The 26,551-nt window shown below is 39.6% G+C and overlaps 2 protein-coding genes across 2 annotated transcripts; both read right to left on the bottom strand.

Annotated features, from left to right (window-relative positions):
- Positions 1-3,868: 3,868 nt before the first annotated feature.
- On the bottom strand, positions 3,869-15,087 carry SRI (sorcin). Its single transcript, XM_063303594.1, has 8 exons — positions 14,842-15,087; positions 10,886-10,969; positions 10,230-10,299; positions 9,617-9,660; positions 8,847-8,994; positions 6,573-6,686; positions 5,840-5,898; positions 3,869-4,320 (listed from the first exon to the last, which is right to left on the bottom strand). The coding sequence occupies exons 1-8, from the start codon at positions 14,881-14,883 to the stop codon at positions 4,294-4,296; spliced, it is 588 nt and encodes a 195-aa protein (XP_063159664.1). The 5' UTR covers positions 14,884-15,087; the 3' UTR covers positions 3,869-4,293.
- A 3,926-nt stretch (positions 15,088-19,013) lies between these two features.
- STEAP4 (STEAP4 metalloreductase) lies at positions 19,014-26,291 on the bottom strand. Its single transcript, XM_063303595.1, has 4 exons — positions 25,368-26,291; positions 24,095-24,622; positions 21,313-21,477; positions 19,014-20,300 (listed from the first exon to the last, which is right to left on the bottom strand). Exons 1-4 carry the CDS (start codon positions 25,827-25,829, stop codon positions 20,022-20,024), a joined length of 1,434 nt encoding a protein of 477 aa, XP_063159665.1. The 5' UTR covers positions 25,830-26,291; the 3' UTR covers positions 19,014-20,021.
- Between the last annotated feature and the right edge of the window lie 260 nt (positions 26,292-26,551).

Here is a 26,551-nt window from a genome sequence, read left to right on the forward strand (position 1 = left end):
AATAAGTGTGAACTATGGAGGCATTAAGATATACCTTTTTTAAAGGATGCCATTTTGGCATAATTTAACTGGACAGTCATAGCTGCGTCCATCAAAGAGATGGATTTCAACTTTCATAATTCCCAGTCAGCATGAGCACAACGAAGTTGAAATTATGTAACTTGTAAGGCTCTACTGGAGCTAAAACTCAAAACTGACCATTAACACCTTGGAAATCAGTCCATTACAACTAGGCCTCAAAATAAATCAGTCTCGAGTAAACTAATACTGAGCACGGAAAGCCTTTCAGAGCTTTGTAATAGGATTTCCATCCTTATAACTTTGGTTAAAAACAAAAAGTGTGTCCCTTTTTCTTTTTATCTCAAATATTGTCTTAGTTGCAAAGTGAATTTTACATACGTGTTTATATAGAAAATGGCTACTAATGATTTTTGTGCTACTTAGTAGGCATCAGCAATTTCACATGGCAGTATGTAAACCTGGTTTAAAATGAGAGTTTTGTATCTGATAGCACTTGCAGCAATTTAGTAATTTTTTGGAGTTTCTTACCAGGTTTGCTAAGCATATCAATCTTTAACCTTATAAAACAATTGGCTCTAATCTTCAATTCTAATGAAGCATAGCTTTTGTAAAACTTATTTTGAAACCAAAAAAGAAATCTAATATAGCTATTTGAAATTAAAAATAAATATAAATTAATAATATAGGTGGAAAGCATTAAACAATCAAGAGAAAGAGGCTAGTAAGGGACAACCTTCCCTATATCATTTTGACAATCAGGCAGGTTGAAGATGGCACAGTGGGAATTTAATGAATAGATTTGTAAATCTTATTTGAATCACATGTAAATGGAGATCTAAATAAAATATCCCTCTGGTCTTTATAAATTAGAAAAATGGCCATAGAAGTATTTTTTTAAAGCCTTAGAGGCCTTATGACCTTACATATTCAAATTTTTGAAGATATATTTTTTACAGACTATTTAGAAACACTTGTAAATATGCTTTACTGCCCTTTGGATGCTTAGTGGTGCTACGTAATAACTGTAAAATATCACAGTTGTAATTCTGCAAATCCTAAGATATCACATATCTTACTATGATACAACAATGCTGACTTGCCTAAGTATTGAGAATATGTATGTGCTAGGGCATATGGTTTGGTGCTTATTAAACTGTAAATCTTTGAGCAGAAATGTACCACTGAATTATTTGGATGCTGGCCACCATTCTAACATTATGAAAGTGTGCTGGCCATTTATTTCAATTTTTAACTATTGTTGTGATTTTTTTTTTCAATATTACTACCATATTGTAAATTTGTCACTAAAGTACTGTCAACAGGAATACTTCAGCAATGTAATTGGTGAAAGATATAGCCAGTAACTGGATTCTTGAAGTAGTGTTTTTGTGTTGGTTATATAGTTCAGATAATTAAAATTATCCCATGTGTAAAAAGCTGTATTTACCACTGAATATTATTTCTATAATAGCAACTAATCGTGCATTTCTTGAAGCATCAAATTTTGTCTAATTCCAATGCAAAACTCCCCATTCTATCACTGCAGTGCTGAATGATTTTGTTGTAAGTATCAAAATTCATAAAGCCAGCTTTCCTGTAACTGGACAAAATGATCTTTTTAATAAAGTTGTAACCTGGGGATATCAAATCTTACATATTTCAATCACCATAGTCCCTTACTATGAAAATATTTAATACAAAATAATTGCATTGTTACTAATGTATCATTACATCAATAAAAAAGATGACTTTCAAATGAACATAATGGTACTTGAAAATGTTTCTTAATAATTATGGTATTTATCAAGGACTATTACTGTTAAGGTTTGTAGGCTGGTAAAATCCTGTTAATTCTCCTGTATCCAGAGTGGATCAATTTCTACTAAAAAAAGGATCACAATAGGGCTCCTTAAAAAAAAAAAGTCTGATCTATGCTTTGCAAGATACAAGTGCAAGCTGAAAGAGGACCATTAATGAAATTACGAAACATGTGTCACTCTTGTTAGCATATTTCTCAAAAACAAGTAAGTCTGTATAGTAAACCACCCAGAGGTCTTTGAGTGAGATGGGCAGTGGCTAAATTTGAAATAAAAATAAATAAACTGCAACAATGGGCCTGGAAAAATGCAATTATGGACAAAAATTACAGCACTGAGCATTTTGACTTACAAAAATTAGAAAAGGAATATACTCAAGGTGGCACCATTTATCTTACCTTATTATTTACAAATCATAAAGCTAAGAGTTTAGATGGTGATCACCTATAGGCTAGGAGTAAAAAACAAAAACCCATCTTAAAGGCAATGGCAAATTCCTTCTGTTATTGTTGCCAAGAAACTACAAGGACATCAAAGTGTGCTCACTTGGCTCAGAAGAAACACAGCAGATGACATGATAAAAGCATTCTGGGATGGCCTAGAGGTAACTGTAAACTTGCCAGTTTGCCTCTTGGCAAACGGATGTTCTGACTTGCTATGCCTTCTGTGGCAGCCTTTTTGTAAGTCTGTTTACCAATCCCAAAAGGTTAAAAATTCCCATTAAAAATTATGGCTAATTACTGTTGCTACCACTGCTCCTAATTCAGATATACAACAGGACTTTTTCCAGTTCAAATGCTAATACTCAACACCATATTGAAACCACTCCAAATAACATTTAAATTGCTGTAAATTTATGACTACTAATTAAGCTGTATCCAGATTGTTACAAGTTATATGCAGCCCCAACCAACTAACTCTTGTTTTCATTCCTATAAAAGTCTGGAAAGCATGTATCATTCCATTATAATGTATAGCCTGTGAACAGAGAAGCTAGGTTTAGTCTCTGGTCAGCTTTGCAAATAAGCAAGGGAATAGGAAGCATGTTCACTGAACTATGTGGGAGTATTTAACAAAACAGAAGTTCAGTAATTTATCAGAAAGCTCCCTGAAAATGCACGCATTTAAATATAGATATTCAACTATATTCAAGAAATCCATATGGTTATCTTCTCCCAGATTGTAGAAGAGGAACAGCTAGAATTGTGGAAGATAAATATACAGGGGGCGGGGGTGTTAAGATCACAGAACAGAAACAAAGATTCTAGTTTCAGTGTGGTTCTTAAGGAAGCATCTTCGCAAGAAATCTGAAGCTGTTAAACTTGGTCAACTGTCAGTCCCTCGCTTAGCCAGTCTCCTCCCACGTTCTTTATAACCAATTTAAAAAATGGGGGATTTGGAATAAAAGACCTATTATATTTATCCAAAAGGAAGATGGCCTCAACTTAAGACACTTCTGCTTTCCACTGTTGCATTTTCAACAAATCTGATTTCCTCATTTTAAAGGTAAATTATTGGGGGAGGCGGGAGGGAGTAATTTAAAGACTTTATCTACTTTAATAATCTTCTAGAATTACTCAATAGTGTGTTTATTATAAAAGAAGAATGTTATTTATAATCAATAGGCTGTAACATTTTCCATGTTATAGTTTATGATGCCATTCAGTGCATATGCAACCAACTATGTCAAGGGAAAACATTTGGTAAAGCAGTTTAATTAAAACTAGGCATATGTGATTGCAAGAGAGACAACATGGAAGTTGTGTTTCTTTAGAGCATGGGGAAAAAAATAATGTAGCCAAAATTCTTGCCAACTGTCATTGAAATTAGTGAAGTGATTATTTGTGATTTGTGCATCAACTTTGTAGTGAAATGGGAAGCCATACAAATGGTTAAAATAAAAAACTAAACTAAAATGGCAAACTAACAAAGTCAACTCCCAATTGAACAGTTCCCACAAAATAAACACAAGGGGTAAAATATTAGGACAGCAAACTGAACACTTAGAGAAATAATAGTTTGGTTACTACTTAGAAAGGAACAACCTTTTAGTTTATTCTGAGTTAAACAAAAAAAAACTTGCTAGAAGCAGACCCCCATGACATATTATGCATTCATTTCAGTACATTCCCATTTTTCCTTCCTCAGTGGTACTGGTACAAGGCATATTCCAATGTGATAAGCTTTAAATGATACAGAAAGAGAAATTAAATGTAAACACGAACAATTTGTTTTTTTTCCCTCATGCAAATTATAAATATACAAAGCAGATCCACTCAAAACAGCATTTATTGTATTTCCTTCTTCCATTAGTTACAAAAACTATAAAAGCATATTGATCAATATTTATAAAATATGCAAATACCACGATTTAGTTACACAGCATTTCTTTTTGGCGCAAAGCAAAATGACATGGAATGTAAGACCGTGCTCATTCATCTGTCTTCACTCTGAGTTAGATGCTCATGACACACTGGATGAACTGCCAACAGGAAGAAATTGTGCATTAGGTATAGTTTGTCACTGCAGTCTTTTTCCTGCAAATATCTATTGCAAGACTCCTGTAATGCAGAGATAGGGAGCCTGTGGCCCTTCAGCAGTTGGGCTTCCAACTCTCATTGTTCCTAGAAACTCTGCAGTACCTGATGAGAGTTGAAAATCTAGCATCTAGATCAGGCTCCTTTCCAGCACTAAAAGGTAAAGGTAAAGGTTTCCCTCGACGTAAAGTCCAGTCGTGTCCGACTCTAGGGGGCGGTGCTCATCTCTGTTTCTAAGCCTTGGAGCCGGCGTTTGTCCATAGACACTTCCGGGTCATGTGGCCAGCACGACTCACGGAACGCCGTTACCTTCCCGCCGAAGCGGTACCAATTAATCTACTCACATTTGCATGTTTTCGAACTGCTTGGTGTGCAGGAGCTGGGACGAGCAACGGGAGCTCACCCCGCCGCGCGGTTTCGAACCGCCGACCTTCCGATCGGCAGCTCAGCGGTTTAACCCGCAGCGCCACCGCGTCCCTTTTCCAGCACTAGGTGACTACAATTAAATGGACAAAACCTCACTTGCTTTTAACGTTTTAAACCTCTCCATTTTAAACCAACTCGGGAGCATTATGGGCACCATTTAATGGTGTGGCCAATGCAGTGGCACCTTAAAGTATCATCTTGCAAATTCTTGATCCCAGCTAATTTATCTAGTGATTCTCAACCTACTGAAGTTCTTTAAGATATTGATCCATAGTGTCTGGCAGGTTATGCCTCTTTTAATCATTTTGCTAACTGTTGGAAAGATACTTGGCATTTTTGGGCGGTGAGGGAGCAAGTTAGGCGTTCAGTAGGAACTACGGCTCATAGACTAGTATCCAGCATGAATCTAGTGCAATCCAGCATATGGTTTGAGACATTCTGCTGGGAAATTCCTTACGCTAAACACGAGTAGCTTCTGTAGCTCAATGATAAAGCTATATGATTTATATGCAGAAAGCATTAGGTTCAACTGATAGCATCCCCAGGTAAGGCTGGAAAGGACTTCCCAATAATCTGTTATCAAAGCTACCAGGATATAGGGCTGCTGCCACTCATTTTAAACTAGCTACCTCCATTCTGGCTGTTCTCCAGCCAGATGGACTTCCACTCCTAGAATTCTCCCCAATTGCCATCGGAATTCTGGGAGGTAAAGTACACACACATGGAGGGTGTGCCAGTTTGGGGGAGATTGGTATAGGCAATACAGCATTAGGTAGATCATGTTAGGTGTGGCTTTCACTGTGCCGTGGACTTTCACTGTGCCGTGGACTTTCACTGTGCTGTGGACTAACTTACGATCCTTAAAGGCCACCCATTATCTGGCAGTAGCTTCCACTGAAGATGGGCACAGCTGTAGGATTTTACCAAACGTCCCATGGAAAAAGGGAAAACTAATAGAAGAGCTTTTCAACTGATACTGAAATCACTGTTCACAGCACTCACATCTCTAACTGGAGAGAATTACTTAGGCCCACTTACATCATCATACTGGAAATTCACCATCCCTTGCTGGGCTGCATCCCTCCTTCGAAAACTTTCTGTAAAGAAACAGAGCAAAACAAAATAAAATGAATTAGGTGGCAAATCACCTATTAGGACAGAAAGAATAAATAGTCTATTAAAACTGTCAATATTGAAAAAGCCAAGTAATGGTTGGCCACCACCAGCAATTGTTTTTGAACAGTGGTCTACTGATTAATTTAGGCCCAAGGATTAAATTATTAATACACTTTGCAAATCCACAACTCCTAATCCCTTATCAAAGTGCCATAGGATCTCTTTCCTAGGTCTGGTGCCCTTCAAAATGTGTATCAGTATGATTTAACCTGGAAAAAAAAGATAGATACAAAATAGGATACTTCAAATACTGGAAAGGCTGTATTATAGACAAAAACAATTTTGGAATAAGATCATTAGGATGAAATCTGATGGGTTTAAGTTAGCATGAGATTAAAACTCAATTGAACTTCAGGAGAAATATCAACGATGATGGGCTAGCTATCCAGAAAGGTCTTCAGCCAATGCTGGAACAGCCCTCTGCTGAGGATGGTTTAGGTTTGTTTTCCTCACATAAGCAATTAGTTGGACTGAATGGCTTACACAGCCCATTCCAGTATGCTTTGTGTTTTAGAAAAAAAACGTGAATAAGTCGATTTGATAAAAGGAGAAATTAATAACTAGCCAATTTCAGTAATTGTTGTGAACTACATACCAGTGAGAGCTCTGAGTTTTACGCAGCAGGCTATGTAGTCATCAAAGCTGATCTTTCCACGGCAGCTATACCGTTTCACAATTCCATTGATGGCCTGTGGACTCAATCTAAATCCTAAATGAATAAAGGACACAAGAGAGAGCAAAACTTGTTGAATATTCTATGTCAGGAATATCCTTTATCAGGGTAGGAAACACTGTCACTGCAAGATGACTTAGGTCTTTTAATTTAAAAAAAAAAGTTGGATGGTGAGTTGGTATGCTGCTAAATAAAACACCAATGTCTAGCATCAGCTTTATTCATAAGAATGCTTCTAGGAGCCCGGGAATGATGAGAAATCCTGCAAAATCAGATAATGGAGGCATAACTGAAAACAATCTCTACCAAAACAAAAGAGGAAACTTCCAAAGAAATCAAAGTGGACACATACAAAGCTTTTAAAATGATAAAAGGAAATGGAAGGAGGGGTGTACAGCCCCCAAAAGGATACAACTCTATAGGCAGGAACTGCAGTGTTTATGTTGGAAAGGATAAAGTACAGAACCAGCTGAAGCATGCAAGAAACAAAGCTTTTGCAGGAACAATAGAAAGAAAAAGGAAGGCAAAAACACTGTAGGCTTGTTGTGAAGTCAATGAAGTGAATTGATCACAGATGATAGCAGGGAGGGATGATGTCAACTTGTATTTTATTTATAGTTATTTATTTATTTATGCACTCTACATGGGGCTACCCTTGAAGAGTATCCGGAAGCTACAGCTGGTGCAGAATGCAGCTGCGTGGGCTATCTTGGGTTTCCCAAGATCAGCACACATCACTCCTTTGCTCCACGAGCTGCATTGGTTGCCAGTCTGCTTCTGGGTCCAATTCAAGGTGTTGATTATCACCTTTAAAGCCCTACATGGCATGGGTCCAGGTTACCTAAGGGACCGTCTCCTCCCCATCACATCAGCCCATCCCACCCGGTCACGTAGAGAGGGCATACTACGGACCCCGTCTGCAAGAGAATTCCATCTGGGGGGTCCAGGAGGCGGGCCTTCTCTGCAAAAGCCCCTGCCCTTTGGAATATCCTTCCCCCAGAAGTGAGATTGGCTCCCTCCCTCCTGGACTTTAGGAAACAGCTAAAGACCTGGTTCTGTAATTACGCCTGGGGTGGGAGAGAGAGTAGCCATTCTTGGGGATGGTTAGTTTCTTAGAAGGACCCAGCTCTGCCTGCAAATCATGAAGCACTTTTAGCCATCGAGGTTTTTATTATATTTATTGCATTTGTATTATAGGGTTTTATAGTTTTGTATTTGTATCTATGTTTTATTGTAAACCGCCCAGAGTCCCTTTTGGGAGATGGGTGGTGATAAATTTGATTAATAAATAAATAAACAAATTTATTGATGTTTCCTTTTCTGCAGAAGGGAAATGAAGTCTCAACTGGCCATGGCTATCCTTCTAGTGGAAGGAGAAAGCTGTAGCTCAGGATAGACAAAGTGAGAGTAAAGAACTAATTTAAATAAAACCTGGTCTACAGAGCCAGACAAATTATATCTTTGGGTACTGAAAGAACAAGCAGTGGTGACTGCAGAACTACTAATTGTGTTCCTAGAAAACCAGGTGGTTTCAGAAGTTGGAAAGAGAGCAAATATTGTCCCTATTTTCAACAAAGGGAAGGAGGTCCCTGAAAATTACAGATCTGCCAACTTGACCTCTATCCTGTGCAAGGCCGCTGAGCAGATTATTAAACAGAAGATTTGTGAGCACTTAGGAATACAACAGTTAGCAGGAGGCAGCACAGGTCTGTGATAAACCAGTCATGCCAAACTAACTTCTTGTCAAGGTTATACCAGCTTAATAGACTTCTCGATCATAGAAAGTGCTTTTCTCATTCTACTATGGCTTGGTCAGTCCCCACTTGGAATACTACAGTATATCCAGTCCAAAAGGGATATTGACAAACTGAAGTTCAGAGAACAGTTTCCAAGATGATGAAGTGACAGGAAACAGAAAGCTGATGATTAATGGTTAAAGGGATTGGGTATGTGTTGCTTGCAGAACAGAAGATTGAGGGGAGGTATAATAGTAGTTTCCATTAATCTCCATTAAGTTTACATAGACTAGGCTAGATCGATTTCCCCCAGTCTGATGTAATTTCAACACAACTGGAGAATTCTGGGAGTTGAAGTCCTGAGAAGTCAGAAGAGTGTCAGGTTATGGAAGACTGGGGGTTCTTCTGTAGGTTTCTCTTGTGGCCACTATTCCCAGCCAGAGGGAAGTTCCAAACTCACCCATGGACATCAATGCTTTCTGCAACTCCTGAGAATCAACTGTACCGCTGCGGTCATTATCCACACTCAGAAAATGTTGCCTCCAACCATTCAATACAGCCCAAAGCTCTTTAAATTCATTGAAGCCCATTGTGCCAGACATGTCTCTCTGGATTACTGTTAAGGATCAAACCATACTAGTAGCAAAACAAATTCAAGATAAATATTCTTTATTGTTCATAGAAGGATTGCAGTTCTGATATAAAGGGTAGATGGTTACTCTGGACTTTTAGCAAAAAAAATCAACTGAGTTCAGCTGCAATTCTATGCACGCTTATTTGGGAGCAACACCTATGGCACTCAGTGGTTATTTCTTCTGGGAAGAATATATACTTTTTAATGGAGAAGCAAAGGACACTGCAGATTCACTTTAATGGAAAGATAGATAACAGATAAATATCTGAAGTATACGCAGTCTTCTCAATTAGCAATGAAAAATTTGTTTCAAACTATTTCAACACAACATAATTACATTGGCTATACCCATGTGTAAAACCTATATGGAAAGAAAATGTGCTTTATTAAAATATCCTCTTTTTTTGGACAATTTTATATGGTGCAGATTTCATACCCATAAAATGCAAAGTAGTCTGAACCAGAAACTGAAAAGGCAGCTCAGAATACTCTAGGCTAAAAGTGATTTCAGCTGCCAAAGTTCCCTCCATTATCTGAAAGCACTTCCCGCAACCCTCAACTGTGCTAGAAATCAGAGCCAAACATATGAAGGATACATCAAGCATGGAGATCATGAGTCTGCATGTTTCTAAATTAAAAGCTGTTTAAAAGAAAATAGGACAAGTGAGTAATAGATAAAGACATCTATGCTCATCACTGATCAATGTCTGTCATTTGTCTCTGTAATGCCTAGGGGAAATGATTTTAAAGACAGAGTGATAGTATAAATATTTTCCTATAATACTGTTGAATTTCAACTAATTCAAATATAAGTAAAAGTTACTTAATCAAATACTTTATCGAGTTGAGCTTGACTACTGATGACTATATGGACATGTCCATGTTGTTTTCTTGACAACGTGTGGAAGTGGTTTGCCATTGCTTTCTTCCAGAATGCTTTTTAAACTTTCCAGTCTACTCCATTAACTGGACTTTCCTGGTGTCCTCCCATTGAAGTACTAATCAGATCTGGCCAAGTCAAGGCAATATGTTATGATCTACAATTCCCATAATGCCAGACCACTGCCATGCTGACTGGGGCATGTGGGAATCCAGGTAATCTTTGCAGAGATTTCTTACTCACTTCATGGATTCTAGACCATGAAAATTTATACCACAGTGAAAGTCTTACACATACCATAAAAATGTTATTTAATCTGCCAAACTTACGTTTATAGGTTCCCGCAATTCCTGACTGAGTCAGACATTTTTGTAGCTCATCAGCATCTATTTGCCCATCCTTTGAAAACAGAAACAGTGTCAACCCAGTTTTACTTTCCATATGCCCCAATCATTCCTCCCTTTGCCAACAAGATAGCAGGCATTATGGGATCTGGGACATGATCAGACTATGGCATATCAATAGGGACATGCAGATATAATGCTAATATATGGCTTGGGCATATAAGAACAACTAAAATATTCCCTCCTTTCTCCTGGCAGGGAAATCTCTAGTCCTTGATTGCAGCAATTGTTTATACAATTCTTCCAACTGTTCTTTCTTCAATGCAAGCTTAACAATCCTAAATTACTGCTTTCCATTCAGACGAATGAATGTGAAGATATGCCCACGAGAGAAAAGTTTACAAAATTGATCTCCTGATGATGCAATAGAGGGATGCAAGACATAAAACTTTAAAGAAGAGTACGCTACATTGTGTATTCAGTAATCAATCTCTATACCTTGCAGAAGACACTGTATATTTTGAATAAAAAAATAAGGGACATCACACAACTAGATAAAAAAATAACCAACATTATATAATCAGATCAGCAATCTAACAAACAACACATCTTGCTGTATCAATAAGGGTGGAAAATTGTACCTGCCCAGCTACTGCAGCAAAATAACCATATAATGGATCTTGAGCCTGACCAGGAAATGCTGGTCCTCCAGGAGCACTTCCATACTAAAAATAAAACAAAACAAAACAAAACAAAACAAAACAAAACAAAACAAAACAAAACAAAACAAAACAAAAATAAAATAAAATGCGATTATTAATTTTTTAACCTAAATTGCAAATAAAACAAACGTTGCTAGTACTTGGTTAAGAACCATTTCATGCCAATATGAATATTTTATATCATCCAATTTAATCCACTGGTTTAATTGATATTTTCCTTTGGTACTTTATATAGAACGATACTTTGTATCGTTCTTAAGAAAAGGAAGCAGATTAACTGATTGATTAAACCAGTAAAAGTGGTAATATTTCAGCACCATAATATAAAATTTTGCTTAGGGGATATACCCTGAACAATAACAGGTGGTGGATTTGGACTAAAAGAGCAATCTGGGTGAAAATTTAAAGTCAAGCACAGTGCTCCACCTTGACTAACTGCCTACCTTGTATGTACATATATGGTTGCCAGGTGGAAGTAGAGAGAAGAAAAGGCTACCAGTGGTTGACAGACATACATGATCAGATCATGAGAAAGATGTGCCAGCTAAGGAGATATTGGGAATGGCAGAAGACTCATTCCAATGGCAGAGCACTATTCTCTTCCAGAGCAACTCCCAACAACAATGCATCTATGGAAAATTCAGTGCACTAATGTATACCCCATCAGTGAGCTCCAAATAGGACAAATCGTTCATATATAAGACACAGTCTTAGACCAGCATAGCCCAAAGCCTCTCATTTCTTCAACAAATGCACAGGTTAGGTCTCCTAGCTACATGAATCTCAAGGTGGAACAATTATTTTCTTTTGCATCAGAAGCGGGGGGAAAACACAGAGGACCAGAATCAAAAAGAGAAAATATGCTTGGGTGGATTTAGGAAATGACAGCTCTGATGCCCAAAGAATATTTCTGAATAGACACCTTAGTGTTGCTTTGTCACAGGCTGTGTTCGCTAATTGCACTAATAGCCGTGGTGCTAGGTTCACACCACACATTAAATTGTGACCATGTTTTTGCAAACCACAGTGGCTAGGTTCTCTCAACACACTAAGCCAAAAACAAGCAAACCACATCATAGTTTAGTTCAGTGGATGAAGAAGGCCTCCTGGTTGCATTTGACTCTCACCGATGGGGAATATATGACATTTACCACGCTGCAAAGTTCAGTCCACTTAGTTGGAATCTAATCCAAGGTCTCTTTTATGAAATATATATGCTTAGGAAAATTGTCCTTTTTCATTCCTAGTATTTTTGTCTTCCTGTTTCATTTTCTCATAAAATTGTTCTCCTTTTCTCCAATCCCACCTCAGAAACATAGATGAGCAAAAATCCAAATGATTGCTGATTGCAGCCCATGAACCTTTTCATTGTAATAAGCAAGAACTATCCAGAAACAAAACCTCCTAGCTACTGGGCAGAACTGTTTGTTTTATACAAGGAAATGCCTTCATTTGTTTAGCAAAACTATTCATTAAGTGCACTGGAAAGTTCACAGTGCTTAAATTCACAGCTTAGTTAAAAGAAATAAGCAGGCGTATACAAACTGAGTTGTCATAATGAAAGATTAAAAAACAAACACCTAACGTTCATGCTGGGATCTACTGGTGAGAGGAGTAAGATCCCAATACCGCAATTGCTTATAGCCTCTACTCTTGTATGAAGCCCTGAGAAGATAAATACTGTGCAACAGTCATATTTATAAATATTTGATTTTACACAGCAAGACAGGATTCAGCCTCACGTTTGCCCAAGATTCATTTAAGAAATCATAGGTGAAGGTTCAATATGGATATATTTGCATTTAATTTTAAGTATAAATATACAATATTTTTCTTCTTATTGAAAAATTAAAAACTCCATGACTTCTCTGTAATGCAATTAACTGCTGTTCTGGCTGGGAAGGGCACAACTGAGAATCAAGTTCTCTCTAAAGGACAGCAAATTGGCAAAAGGCTGCCATCAAGTTTGGTGGTTACCTTATAAAAAGCCAAGTATTTTTCTGATATGTATTTCAATTTTCATGCAAGGAGAAGGCTAAGACTACAAAATATGGATGACCAAACTAAAGTGTGGATGTTTAGTGACTCTCTGAATTTTTGCTGGTAGATCTTCTTTATTAAATCTGGTAGATCTGGTAGAAATTTTGCTGGTAGATCAGCTTCACTGCTTTATTAAAAAGCAACTGTTTCCTCTTTCCCTGTTGCCTTAAGTGATAAATATCACACCAGCTTTTTAGAACCACACATTAAATTCAGAATCCATTTGTCCTACCTCCCCAAGAGCATCAGTGCTGCATAGAAGTTAGTCCATTAAAAAGTCAAATTAGTTCAGAAAAACTCAAAGCTCCCTCCCAGCCATAAAGCTGACTGAACAAGATCTTGTAATTCAAGCTCAACTTCTACAGAGTTATTAGAAGATTAATATGGGGAGGAAAAGATGACATGGTTCATTACACTACTCAAAGAAAGGCTATTTACCCTATAACATGGGAGAGCTGGTGCAGGCCAAGGCAGTTAAAAATAACGCCAAACCATCACCCCCAAACCATCCAAAACGAAGTACAGCAAAGCCAAGAAAATTAAGATATGAACAGTAAAATCATAAAGCTGTCCAAACTAAATCTCCACATACACATACAAGACGCAGGTTAAAATTGGATCTAAATCCCAGAGACAACTTAGTGCAGTGTTTCTCAACCTTGCAACTTTAAGATGCGTGGAAGTCAACTCCCAGAACTCCCCAGCCAGTTGAAATCCACATATCTTAAAGTTGCCAAGGTTGAGAAACACTGTCTTAGTGGGTATTTCAAAGTGCAGGCCAATCTTAACACCTAGCAGCTATTTCAGGCAGAAGTTTTTTCAGCCCTGTTGAGAGAGGCCAAAAGCATGTATCCCATCACATGCAAGGCCTCCCTGCTGAGACTTCCACTTTTAGGGCATTCAGCCCAACCTACTTGAGGGTGAGGGAGCTGGACTGACTGAGTGCTGACACCGGATCAACGCTGAGAGCCTACACAAGCTGGTGTTTCAAACATTTGCAGCTACAATCATATACACTAAGGCAATTTGGACCTTAGAACGCCTTACTCCATTATTTTGAAGTGCTATTATGCAAGTAGAATAATCTACTTGGTTACAACACTGTGTAAATTACACCAGAAGTAGTAGCCTAGGGATCCCAATGCAAAGAAGGTGGTTTAACTCATAAGATGTTACAGTTCTATACACAAAGAGATTAAAAACGGGTTCCTGAAAACACAACAGCATTCGCCTCAGAGTCAAGATTCAGGGCTGCCTTGGTTTCGGTTTAGGAAACTACACTGTAAGAGCCATCTATACCCAGATCAGGGGCCTTGCTTCTTCCTTAGCTGGCAGACTCTAGGAGTAGCACAACAGTCTATCTTAGGAGCTTGCTACACAAAACACACTAAACGGTTTTGGCTTAGCATACTGATCAATAATATTACTGGATAAATCGGGATTTAAGAAACCGTGGTTTAGCATAACGTGTAAGACCGATCACTTGTATCTACAATTACTGGCAGACGCCCTGTGGACTCTTACGGGGACGGGCGGGGGGGCTTTTTCAAGCCGCCCTGTAAGTCGGAAACGGGACTTGGGGCTTCCTAGGCGCGTGGCTCCGCTTTGCAAAGATGTTCCGATTACTTCCGCGAGACCCCACCGGGTCCGGGTTCCGCGGGAGGGCCCGAAAAAGCGGGCCTCTGGTTAATCCAGAGAGGTTTTCCCCCTCCCTCCACGTCCCATCCTCCACATCCCTACAGCAAAGCGGAATCGCCCGTTTTCCGCGGGAGCAGAAAGGCCGACGGCGCCTGGAGCGTCCGATGCGGCGTCCTTCCCGCTCCAACCTGCCTTACCCCGGCCTGGTAATAGCCGCCTCCCGGGCCAGAATACGCCATGGTTTGCTCTTCGCTACTCTTCGGAGAGCGTCGGCAACTCTCCCCGTGACCTCTCGGCTCTGCCCAAGCCGGAGGAAGTCCAGATCAAACCACTGTCACGACAGGAAGGGACGGACGCAATGCTGCTCCGCGGGGAAGCTCCGTGAATGGCGCCGCTTCTGGCCACGTATTTGCCCTTCGATCTCGCCTTTCCTTGGCCGTCTTGCGTAAAATTGGACTCATCGCTTAGCATTCCCCACCCCCCTCTTTTCTGATGAAAATGGTGTAAGCCGGATGTCCTTTATTTTTTTAAATTGAAACTTTGTAATACGATGATGAAACGAAGTGTTGAAGGCTTGGAAGACAGCTTCTGGGGTCGGAATTGACAAACGTATGCGCGTGTGGACAGTTAAGAGTATTTGTTTCATGAGCAGCCCAAGGCTGATGCTGAGTTTCGATAAAGGAGGAAAAGCCACGTCGTCAGGTCACACATGGGGACAGAACTGGGAATCCCAGGGGATTTAGTCCTTCAGCCGAGGTCTTCCCTCTTCCACTGTGTTGCTGGGTGCGAAGCCCACTGGTTACTCAGAAGTAGGTTCCACGCGCCTTGATGGGACTGATTTCCCACCACGCGTACACAGGATTGCTTTCAGACATGTTCTCTATCACGATTAGATGGCAGCAAATCCCACCGTGCTCAGAAGGGTGTACGCCAAATAAGCGTGCCTAGGATTTCATCCTTTAACTCGCTGCCACCTGCGTAGGACAAAAAGCGTCGTGGTGTGGTGGTGCAAACCTTGCACCTTTTCTATGAGAGTCGTGATATTGCACACACGCCAAAGGGCGTGAGGTTTGCACCACGGCACCGCAGGGCTGCCTTCGTTATTCTGATGAAAGTAGCAATATCCTGATGGTGGTGCTGGTTTAAGTGAAATAAAGCCCAGGGAAGTCAATGGTGTTTAAGTTAAGCTAAACTGCAGAACTGTGGTTAGTCTGGTATCGGGGTTGTCATGTTTGAATCCGGCCAATTAGGTTTAGCATTTTATGTAAGCCCAGTCTTTACACATACAAAAATTATATAACCTCTCTTCAGGAAACACTATAGAATATTGTTTACTAACAGTCCTGCATATAACCAAATCAATGTGTTACTACAAAATACTAATTTTTAAAAGATTAACAGTCAGTGGATAACCTAGATAAGAGTAGTTCAGTTTCCTTATGGAAATAATAAAAGTAAGGCCACTTTTTCATATTTGTATATCTTTTATTCTTTTTAATATATTAGATTTACACTAAATTAGTGTCAATTTTTGCAAAAAACATTGGATCAATTTTCATCAATGATCGGTATGTCGCAGCTTTGCTAAAGACGCATACTTACTTAGGAGTAAATCTCATGTTTTCTATTCAGTGTTTTCCTAGGGAAAGTGTGTCAGGAATGCGACCATATTTGATTTAATAAAGATTTCTAGCCCTTACGACAAGGAATTTTTCCAAAACAAGCTCCCCTAGGACAATCCCTAGATTTTCTCCTGAAATAAGCATGTTCTGTGAGTAACTAGCCCCAAGAAAAGTGGGACACATTGTTCCCAAAGGCTTAGTGCTACCAGATAAAACCACTGTGTTTAATTGATAATCTCTCCCTAGTGGTGCGTTACTTTTGTGCAATGCAAAAATGATAAAAGGGTATGCCAGACTCTCTATAATCATTTTTAGAAGAGGCCACTTGGCCCATTAAGTCTGACCATTTGCTCAGTTCACGGACCCTCATTAAAGCATCCCTGGCAGATGATTGACTAGTCTCTGAGCACATCAGGTGAAGGGCAGCTCACCATCCGAGTGATTGAATTACTGTTACTGTTAGAAAGCTTTTTCCTAACTTTCATTTGGAAACTGCCTTTCTGAAACTCGTATCTCTCATTTGCTGTCCTGCACTCTGAAACAATAGAGAACAGGTCTTAATCTTCTTATGTGTGACATCATTTCAGATATCTGAAGAGTGCTATCATATTCCACCACACCGCCCTTGTTTTCGCTTCTCAATCTAAACACACCCAGCTCCTTCAGTCTCTTCATATTTCTAATCTGTTGATCATCCAACTTGCCTTTTCTGAATCTGTAACAATTTGTTTGAAAGATTCAGATACGTTATCCAAAACTGGATAGAATATTCAAGGTGGGGTTTGACCAGTGCAAAATATGGTGGAAGTTTGATTTCCTGTGGCTTGAGAATTATGCTTTTGTTGATGCATCCTAAAATTGTATTCGCCTTTTTTTTCTTTTGCAGCAGTATCATAATAAACACAATTTGCAATCAGTTGCTGATCTTTTTCCCAATACTGTTACCAAGGCATGTATCCCCCACAACCTATACTAAGTGAAGAATTTGCATTCATCTCTGTTAAACTTTATTTTGTTATTTTAGTCCATTTCCTTTAGCATATCACGATTCATTTAAGTGGTATTTCTCTCTTCTAGGGTATTTTCATGATTCCATCTACTTTTGTGACATCTGCAAACATGTAAGTATTACTTCCATCTTTGTATTCCATTCATTAGCCAGTTTGGTCTAGTGGCAAGGCACCAGGCTAGAAACCAGGAGACAGAGAGTTCTAGTCACACCTTAGGCATGAAAGCTGGCTAGGTGACTTTGGGCCAGTCACTCTCTGTCAGCCCAACCCACCTCACAGGGTTGTTGTGGGGAAAATAGGAGGAGGAAGGAGTATTAGGTATGTTTGCCGCCTTGAGTTATTTATAAAATAATAAAGGCGGGATAGAAAATAAAAAAAATGTTGAAGAGTGCAGGACCTAGGACAAAAACCTTGTTGCGCTCCACATTTAATGTATCCCTCTGATTTGATGAAAAACCATAGATGAACTTCTTTGATTTTCAAGTCAGTTACTTGTTATGCTACCCTCTTCACACTTGCTAGCCTGCTAATGAGAATGTCATGTAGTAGTGTGTGAAGTGCTTTGCTAAAATTAAGGTATATTATGTCTATAACATTCCCATGATTTACTAAGGAAGTTACTTGATTAAAAATAAGGTTAGAATTGCTCTTAACAAATCTGTGTTGACTTCTGATAATTACCACGTTGTTTTCTAGAAGCTTACATACTGCTTTCTTTATCATCTGTTCCAGAATCTTCCTGAGCATTATATTTAATTGGTTGGATCCTCCTTCCCCCTTTGCTCTTTTTGAAGATAGGGCAATATTTGTCCCCTCCAGTCCTCTGGGATTTCTCCTAGTTTCCTGCTGATGCAACTGGAAAGGCCAGCTGGCAAAGTGAAAGGAACAGAATGCAAGAACAAATGACTCTCAAGAGAGGGCCAAAGCCAGACTCAGAGTGAGCCGGCTTTGCTCTGTTCTGCTTCTAGCCAAATAGCCCTTTGTGTCTGGCTGTTGGTCCTTCCCAGTCACTCAACCCCTTAACAGGTTTGTTAACTCATGTACTAGATTGTGCTTTCATGTTTATATGTTTCATGTTGCTGGTTGAGCATTAGGGGCATTTGGCCAAATCTAGAATATGGCAATGCAGCAGGAAGCACCCTGGGGCAGGATGCCTGTGTTCAGCTTGTGCTGGGATGGGACTAAACCCCAACCAGCTTAGGTGGGGTGCAGGTTCCCAGCAAGCAGGTTGTGAACAGACTGATTGATCAGCGGGCAGATTGGCCAAGGATCTGAATCCTTCTCTGGAATCCTGAAGTAAAACTGTGGCCTAGTCCAGTTGCCATGACATGCCTGTTTTATACCAACACGTTCCCTTGTCAGAGTCAGTGGTGCCAATTTTGGTGTGGCTGTGGCAATGTGATTTAATTTTTTTTTTAGCATTTCACTGAAACTTGGCTCAGGGACTTGTATTACTCTTAACTGCCACTGTGTTATTGTTATTTGGTGAATGTTGATCACATTATTAAAAATCTTGTTTGCTGAACTTTTAGGTGTAAATTTCTATTAATCCTTTTCTTGTCCCCGTACTCAAAACAAACTTCCTTGCTATTTAGGGTTGATCTTAAATCTTCTTCTCTTCTGACCAAAAGCAAAAGCACTGTCTGAATGACAAACGTTTTTCTTTAAATGGATTTTCTTTATTCCATTTAAAATATACGAAGTAGAAATGCTGATAAACAAACTTGGAAACTGAAGTTTAGAAAACAAAATTACATATATTTTATTGAACACAGTACAAATACAATTTGCTAATATACAGCAAGAAATTTGAATTAAATTGCTTCTTTATTGATTTAGCTTATGAATTTGACTTAATCACAACCTCATGCATAAATTCTTCATCATCACTAGGCACCTGCCTGTAGTACACACACAGGGAATACTCAGGCTTTGGACCTGGACAGGGAAATCTGATCAGATCAGACTCTGCCCCCATTTGCCTTTGTACCAGCCTTCCTAGCTGATATTTTATCAATCAAGACATTCTGACAACCAAAAGAGTCTAAAGTGGAAGTAGCAAGGATTGGGCTGGAGGGGGAAGAGTCAAAGGAGTCTCAGTCCCCAGCCTTCCAACATGTCCTTGATCTGGAAGAAAACTTAAAGCAGCCGTTTGAAAGCTCTTCTTTCCTGTATCTACCCACTGGTCTGAGCAGGCAAAATTTGTATTAGAATCACTGGAATATTTAAACTTTTTATCTGGTCTGTTTTGTTCATGTTTTGTTGGGTCCACTTTAGTACGACTGGATTTAGCATTTCTTGTTCACGTTCTTGGCTGTCAATACTTGTAGGATTCTGTTATGTAACCCTCCTGTTAAAGTCACAATAAAACCATGGCTTCCTATAGATAAAAGCAATTTTGTCATGGGTTGAGAGTTTCTCATAGAAACAGCATGCAGTTAGTATGCAGGTAACACAGTTGGCACTGTAGCTGTGTATATTTCACACTGTATTTACACAGCACTCATGGGCTGGAAAGCTATTGCCTATTTGACAATCCTATAACCATTTTACTGTTAGCTGAGCATAATCCTGAAAACTTGCAGAAACTTGTTCCAAATGTCACTGTTGTGGTTATAAAGTTCTTCCTTGATCACTCACAAAAGCTCATATTCAGGCATCCAGTTTTCAGTGTGTCTCCATTGCTTAGTGCTTTGGCTATGTGTAGCCCCTTCCAAAATATATATATTAACAGGGATTAAGGGATTATACAGATGATATTTCTTTGGTGTCCTGATTGCTGTTTGACTGGCTTATATATTTGGGTTTTCTCTCCCAGCCCTGTCGAATTTCGGTTAATGGTCTGTCTATACATGGGAATATTAAGAAAAACTTCATGACCAACACAATGCAAGGAATAATGAGAGCGAGCATAAAAACTGGAGGAAGGAACCATGGGTATGAGGCAACATTCAAGAATCTCTTCCAACCATACGCCAGTGTATGGGCAGTACACAAAACCAGCGTAAGGTAGCCCAGATAAGACTGTGGAAAGAAACAAAAAGAACCATTATCAAACAAATACTAACTTCCTGATGTATTTTCTCAGGAGCTAGTATAAACACTGCAAGAGGATTCTACATAGCTATCCAAAACTGGACTAGACTAGCATTTCCTAGAATTCCCAGAGATGCCAGTTTGGGGAGCATTCAATTAAGTTACCCTTCCACAGGCTGAAAGGTAAGACCATTGTATTTACCAGAATGGTTTAATTGACTGAGCCTGACAAGATTGCAAAAATGGGTATAAAATAACACTTAAATTGCATAAGGCAAACATTTCAATAATAAGGACTGTCAAGGACAGCTCCCTTCTTTGCATTAAACTAAAATATATAAAATGAAGAATAGGAAGCCTTAGTAATTGAATAATGTATTTATTTATCTAAAATGTATTTTTCTCAGAGTTTCTGTAAGCTTTGTGACTAAAAAATACCTCCAACAACAATGACCTTCCCCCTGTCACAGTATGTATTTGTATACATACATACATAAACAACGGTAGCATATACTCCCCAAATGTATAAGCGTAAAGACCAGTCAATGAGCAGTCTCCATGGACATATCAAAGAAGAAGAATTAGAAAAGCACTCATTGGAGAGGCTGTTCTCTGTGCTGGGACAACCACAGAGTAGGCCTTAGTCTTGCATTTTTCATCCTGGCACTCTGCTGGTATCTTAGACTTTAACTCCCACAATTCCCAGAAAGGCGTTATGAAAGTTGAAGTTCTACACATCTAGAGCAAAGGAGATAGGAGAAAGATGTTACAGTTCCTAGACTAGGGCGTCTAGTTTCCCAAAGAGGAGGAATCAGGAGAAGACTGCTTTGGTGAGGCATGTTGTTTTGATGCCTGGTCAAAAATGCAGACGGCAGGGAGGGGAAAACAATCCTCTTCCAAAGATTAAGATAAATCTTAGTGAGTGGGTTTACACCTGATAGTAATGTAAGGCAAAGGAGGATGAGGACCAGGTAAATTTACTAGCCAAATAGCATCTTACCTGCACAAACCGAAACTCTCTCCAGTTGACACTGTTGCTGACTGAAGGCAAGGATGTTATTCCCAGGAGAACAAACAGGAAGAAACCTAAGATTCCCAAAGCGAGGTAAGAATCGCTATGCCAGGCTTTGCTATTCCACAATGGGTCTGTTCTGTTGTTTAATACCTTAAGGTGAAAAAAGAAATGTATGTGTAAGTATGTATATAAATCCACATGTGCATGTGTAATTTCATAACAGATCTGCAACATGTTGCTCTGCCATATGTCTGAGAGGAGTTCACATTTAGTAAATCTTGAAAGCCACTGTGGTGGATTTTGGCAGTGCTGCTGGTTCTCTGGAAGGAGGGAGCATATTCCAAGGGGGTGGAAGAGATAAGAGGAGACATAATCCAGGGGGCAGTTGTGGGAAAACTAAGAGACTCAGAATTGCTCCGCCCTAGAGCTTTCCCAGGTTATTTCCCCTTCGGTTAGGTAGAGTAACTTTAGTCTGGAAAGATTCTGTCTATACGGCATTAGCAAATAAAGAACTGAAGTTTGGCTGGACTGATTCTTGGTCATTCTTGGGCTGGGCTTAACAGCCCCAAGTTGTCTTGTGTAATGTACTTATTCAAGATGATCTCAACAATTTTTGTAATTGGAAGTCATATTTGCCTTCCAGCATTAGAAACATTGCAGCAATAGATTTCTTTTAAAAAAAAATCAACTTTGTGACATGTATGTTATTTTTAGTAAGTTAGCAAGGCGTTTTCTTTAATTGAGCATAAAACTACTGCACACAGGAATACTGGTAAAGAAATGGTGAGGACGTCAAGGACTCGCTCCCTTCTCTTGGTTTTGTTTTAACGTAGCACAATTTTCAGTGCTGGGTGAATGGCTCATCTATCTATCATCATCATCTATCATCTATCTGTCATCTATCATCTATCTATCATCATCTGTCATCATTATCATCTATCTATCATCATTATCATCATCATCTATTATCTCTCTTTATCATCTGTCTATCGTCTGTCTATCTATCATCCATCCATCCATCCATCCATCCATCCATCCATTCTGGCATTGGTCCACATAACTGGAAGTTGCCTAGGTTGATAGCCTGAAAATATGGGAAGCCACTGTTAGTCAGTATAGACCAATGTTTTCCAAACATGGCAACTTTCTGAGGTAAAACTTCAACTGCTGGAATTCCCCAGGCAGACTGGCCATTGCTGAGACAATTTTGGGAATTGAAGTCCAAATATCTGGAAGTTGCCTAGGTTGGGAACACTGGGATAGATTTATTTATTTAGATTTAGAGGCTGCCGGACTCCAATGACTCTTGGCAGCTTGCATGTTAAAAGCCACAAACACAAAAGAGAAATCGTGAATGCCTAGAATAAGACCAAAAGGGTACAACACAATGCCTTTGAAAAATGACAGGTTCAGCCAAGTTTTCAAAGGCCTGCAGAATGCCCTCAGAGTGGGAACCGTATGGATCTTTGGGAGGAAGCTGTTCCAGAGAACAAGTACCATGACAGAGAAGGTGCACTTCCTAGGTCCCAGTAGATGAAATTATTTAATTGAAGGGACCCAGAGTGTGCCCAACTTGCCTGATCTAACTGGGCAGGCAGAGACTATGGGAAATAGGCAATCCCTCAAATAACCAGGGCCTATACCATGAAGGGTTTTATAGATGATAGCCACCACCTTGAATTAAACCCAGAAGCCAACTGGCAACCCCTGTAGCTTGCAAAGCAGTGAAGGCACATGGGTACGCCTAGGTATACTCATGCTGCTGTATTCTGGATCAGCTGCAGTTTCCATATGGTCTTTAAGACCATATCATTTAGAGTGTTTTGCAGTTATCTAGTCTTGATGTGAGCAAGGCATAAGTCTGAAAGGCCTCCAGATCTAGGAATGGGTGCAACTGGCATACCAGGTGGATCTGTGGAAAGGCTCTCCTGGTCACAGCTGCTACCTGTTCTTTGAGCAGGAGATGTGAATCCAGGATGACCCACAGATTGCACACCAATCTCATATGGGAAAGTGCAGCCCCATTCAGGAATCAAGATGGAGATTCCTCAGAACCAGGTGACCCAAATAGCCACAGGGACTTAATCTTGTCAGGACTGAGATGTTTTCAGATCAAAATGGTTTCAACTAGGCATGATGGCCAAAAGGACATGAATAATGAGTTGATGACAGAGGGCTGTCCACTGCTCTAATGATGTTACAGTTATGAGGTGGATCTGAAATGACCTAGGATTCCTTTGCTAGGTCTATGGGAACCTAGATGTAATATCTCTAGTCACCATTTTGTGGCAGTGGATCTGAAATGGGCTGAAAATGCTGAAACAGTTCAGATCCCAGTGCACTCCTGAAGTTTGGGAAACTGTCAGAGCCTTCCTACATGGATTGTATCCTTTCCAACACCTCTTTTCTTCCTTAAATGTCTGCATTAGAGTGGGGACAGCAAGTAAAAACATGTTTTGTGCTTTTCTTCCAGTATTCTACCAGATAAAACCAGAGACCCAGTTTGGTCTAGTGGTTAAGGTGCTAGGCCAGAAACCAGGAGACTGAGAGTTCTAGTCCCGCCTTAGCCATGAAAGCTGGCTGGGTGACCTTGGGCCCAATCTCTCAGCCCAACTCACCTCACAGGGTTGTTGTTGTGGGGAAAATAGGAGGAAGAAGGAGTATTTGATATGTTTGCCACCTTGAGTTATATAATAAAGGCAGGATAGAAAATAAATAAATAATGAAATAATGAAATGGGAGAAAAAGGTGCAGAAGACTGGCTTACCTGTTGAAAGGTATAAGAGTTGTATCTCCATCTTACGTAGTAACGAATGGGGATGATCAGTGTATACAAAACATGTAGGAAAGCATAAGCCAAGGCAATCAATCCAAGCTGTTTCCTGCGAAGCATCCATTTATCCAGCCAATCTGGAAAGCGACTGTACTTTGTACCTCTGTATAACTGGAGAATTGCTGCAAAGATCCCGGGCAAGTAGACTAGTGCAAGAAGAACGAGTGCCACAACAGGGCAGACCCGGTTTGCAATTGTAACAGCAATAAAGTAGGAAGTATCTTTGCCATTCTTAATATGATTATAGATGATATCACGGACCACACTGTATGAAAAGATGAATGCACTGAGAGCAAGAGAGAGGTAGATGGGATGTCTCCACATTGGGAAAAGTTGTAAAGGGTAATTCTCAATTTCTTTTGCTGCTAAGAGAGAGCCTTTATCCAAAGAAGTAAGACCAAGACTTCGAACAATCTCTGTCACCTTTTCTTTTGCTTTTCTATCATCTCCACAGATGAATACCTGCAGCAGCAAAATAAAATAAAGTTCCACAACTTCAGTAAAAAATAAACAAAGAAACAAAAAAGAAATTATCCTAGTGAGTCAACCTTCTTCATGTCTTGCAATGCTCTTAGCTTCTTAGCTAACATTTGAGAAAATTGGCCAGAATTTTGGCTACAACTGGAATTAGCCAGAATGAGGATCTTTGGGGATAAGATCTAACATTTTTGAACCAATGTTAAACTAAAGATGTTCTAGATTCACTCTGTGGGCTCCCCTGGTTAAGCTATTAAGTTCCTAAAGTCTTAAAATGTTTTATGTTCTCTTTTATGAAATGTGATCTTCTTTGTTGGAGGTATGAATCCAATGGCACTGACTGTTCAGCACCTCATGACCTACTGACCACAAGGGGACGGTAGGTTATCGATAGAGAATTAAAGGTTTCCTCTGTAGCCCTCTTTGTCTATTACTCTGCCTGTTCCTTGCTTGAGAGATGGCTAGTCTGAGGTCATCTCCTATTGCCTTCCTTTCCAGGCACACATGCACAGAGCACATACTCTTAGATTCTCCTCCTCTTGGGATGTACTGTAGCTAGATAGGCTTTCCAAATCTATATAATGTATTTTTTTGTAAATAAATCTCCTTGCAGTAACAGCTACAAAATCTGATTCACCAATCATTGTCCAGGCCAGATCCTCACTCTCAGGACATGCACACAAAGGACATTTCAACCTCCAACAGCCTTCGGCATCTGAGATGCCCTTACCTGTCTGCTTGCATCCAAGCCGCCTGACTGCAGAGCCCACGCTGACACTGTGTTAAATGCTTTGACCACTTTACTGCCTGGAAGCAGCTGGGCAAGATATTCAGCATTTGATTCGGCATACTGGTTTATTTTAAGGTTGTTGCTCACATCCACCAGAACTCGTCCATTGAGGATTTCTCGTAGGCTTTCAAGAAAGCTGTAATGTGCTCTGTGGATTGCTATAATGATAATGTCAGATGTTTCAGCAGCTTCTGCGTGAGATAGCACTGTGGCTCCCTGAGGAATCAATCCAGAATTCTGAGTGCTTCGGCTCCCAAATACAACGGAATAGCCACACTGCATCAGCTTATAGCTCAGAGATCTTCCAAAATCACCTGTTCCAAAAATGCACACAGTCTCCTTCTTGCTGGATATATCTGAAGTAAGTGGAATCATTGCACTGGCTTTCCCCATAAAGGACATATTTGAAGTTATTTCCTACAACACAGAATTGTACATGTAAACTTATTGCTAGAAATAAAAACTCAGTCTGATGCTCAAGTACCCATTGTGCATTATTTTATACATCCTGGTGACCTCCGCATGTGCTGGCTCTCAGCTCCCATAATGTTGACTGGGAATTATGTCAGTTAAATCCAACACATCTAGGATTTGGGGAAGGCTACACTCATAGGTAAGTTAGACAATTTCAGTTCATTCTAACACACAAAACTGAACTGAAGTCTTTTGTTACATAAAAAAAAGCTTTCTGGTCTCTCAGTTTCTTGGGAAATTCAAGAGGAAGAAATTATGTACAGTTGGGTGTTTTTGTGGTTGCTGTTTCAGGTGTGCTTGGGATTTGGCACAAAACACAGCACACACACATTTTGCTCTGACTTTACTGACAATGTTTGCTTTCTTCATATCCTTTGCTACAAAGCTGGATGCAGATTTCGTTTTATGAATCACAACAGGGATATCACAACATGATATCCCTGTTGTGATTCATATTGTGAATCATGAATTATGTTTTACATAGGGTTAGGGTTTTTATTAGAGCTTGGGGAATATTGTATTTCCTAGAATCTAAGCTCGTTATTTGTACACCTCTCCTTCAGGTCACTAAGCCTCTTTTTCCCAGAAAGGGCAAAAAGATACAAAAGCATAAAACAAATAGTTTTATCCAAGTAGATGGTCTTTGGTGT

This window comes from Candoia aspera, chromosome 4, assembly GCF_035149785.1.
Source record: "Candoia aspera isolate rCanAsp1 chromosome 4, rCanAsp1.hap2, whole genome shotgun sequence".
Lineage (NCBI taxonomy): Eukaryota > Metazoa > Chordata > Lepidosauria > Squamata > Boidae > Candoia > Candoia aspera.

Excerpts from the sequence above, each read along its gene's own strand:
- STEAP4 (XM_063303595.1), bottom strand. The coding sequence starts at position 25,829 with ATGTCCTTTATGGGGAAAGCCAGTGCAATGATTCCACTTACTTCAGAT. Across the intron at positions 24,623-25,367 it reads GCTTGGATGCAAGCAGACAG|GTATTCATCTGTGGAGATGA; the intron begins GTAAGGGCATCT and ends TTGCTGCTGCAG. Across the intron at positions 21,478-24,094 it reads ACTCTTATACCTTTCAACAG|GTATTAAACAACAGAACAGA; the intron begins GTAAGCCAGTCT and ends TTTCACCTTAAG.
- SRI (XM_063303594.1), bottom strand. The coding sequence starts at position 14,883 with ATGGCGTATTCTGGCCCGGGAGGCGGCTATTACCAGGCCGGG. Across the intron at positions 8,995-9,616 it reads TCATGATCTCCATGCTTGAT|AGAGACATGTCTGGCACAAT; the intron begins GTATCCTTCATA and ends ACAGTAATCCAG. Across the intron at positions 5,899-6,572 it reads AAAACTCAGAGCTCTCACTG|AAAGTTTTCGAAGGAGGGAT; the intron begins GTATGTAGTTCA and ends GTTTCTTTACAG.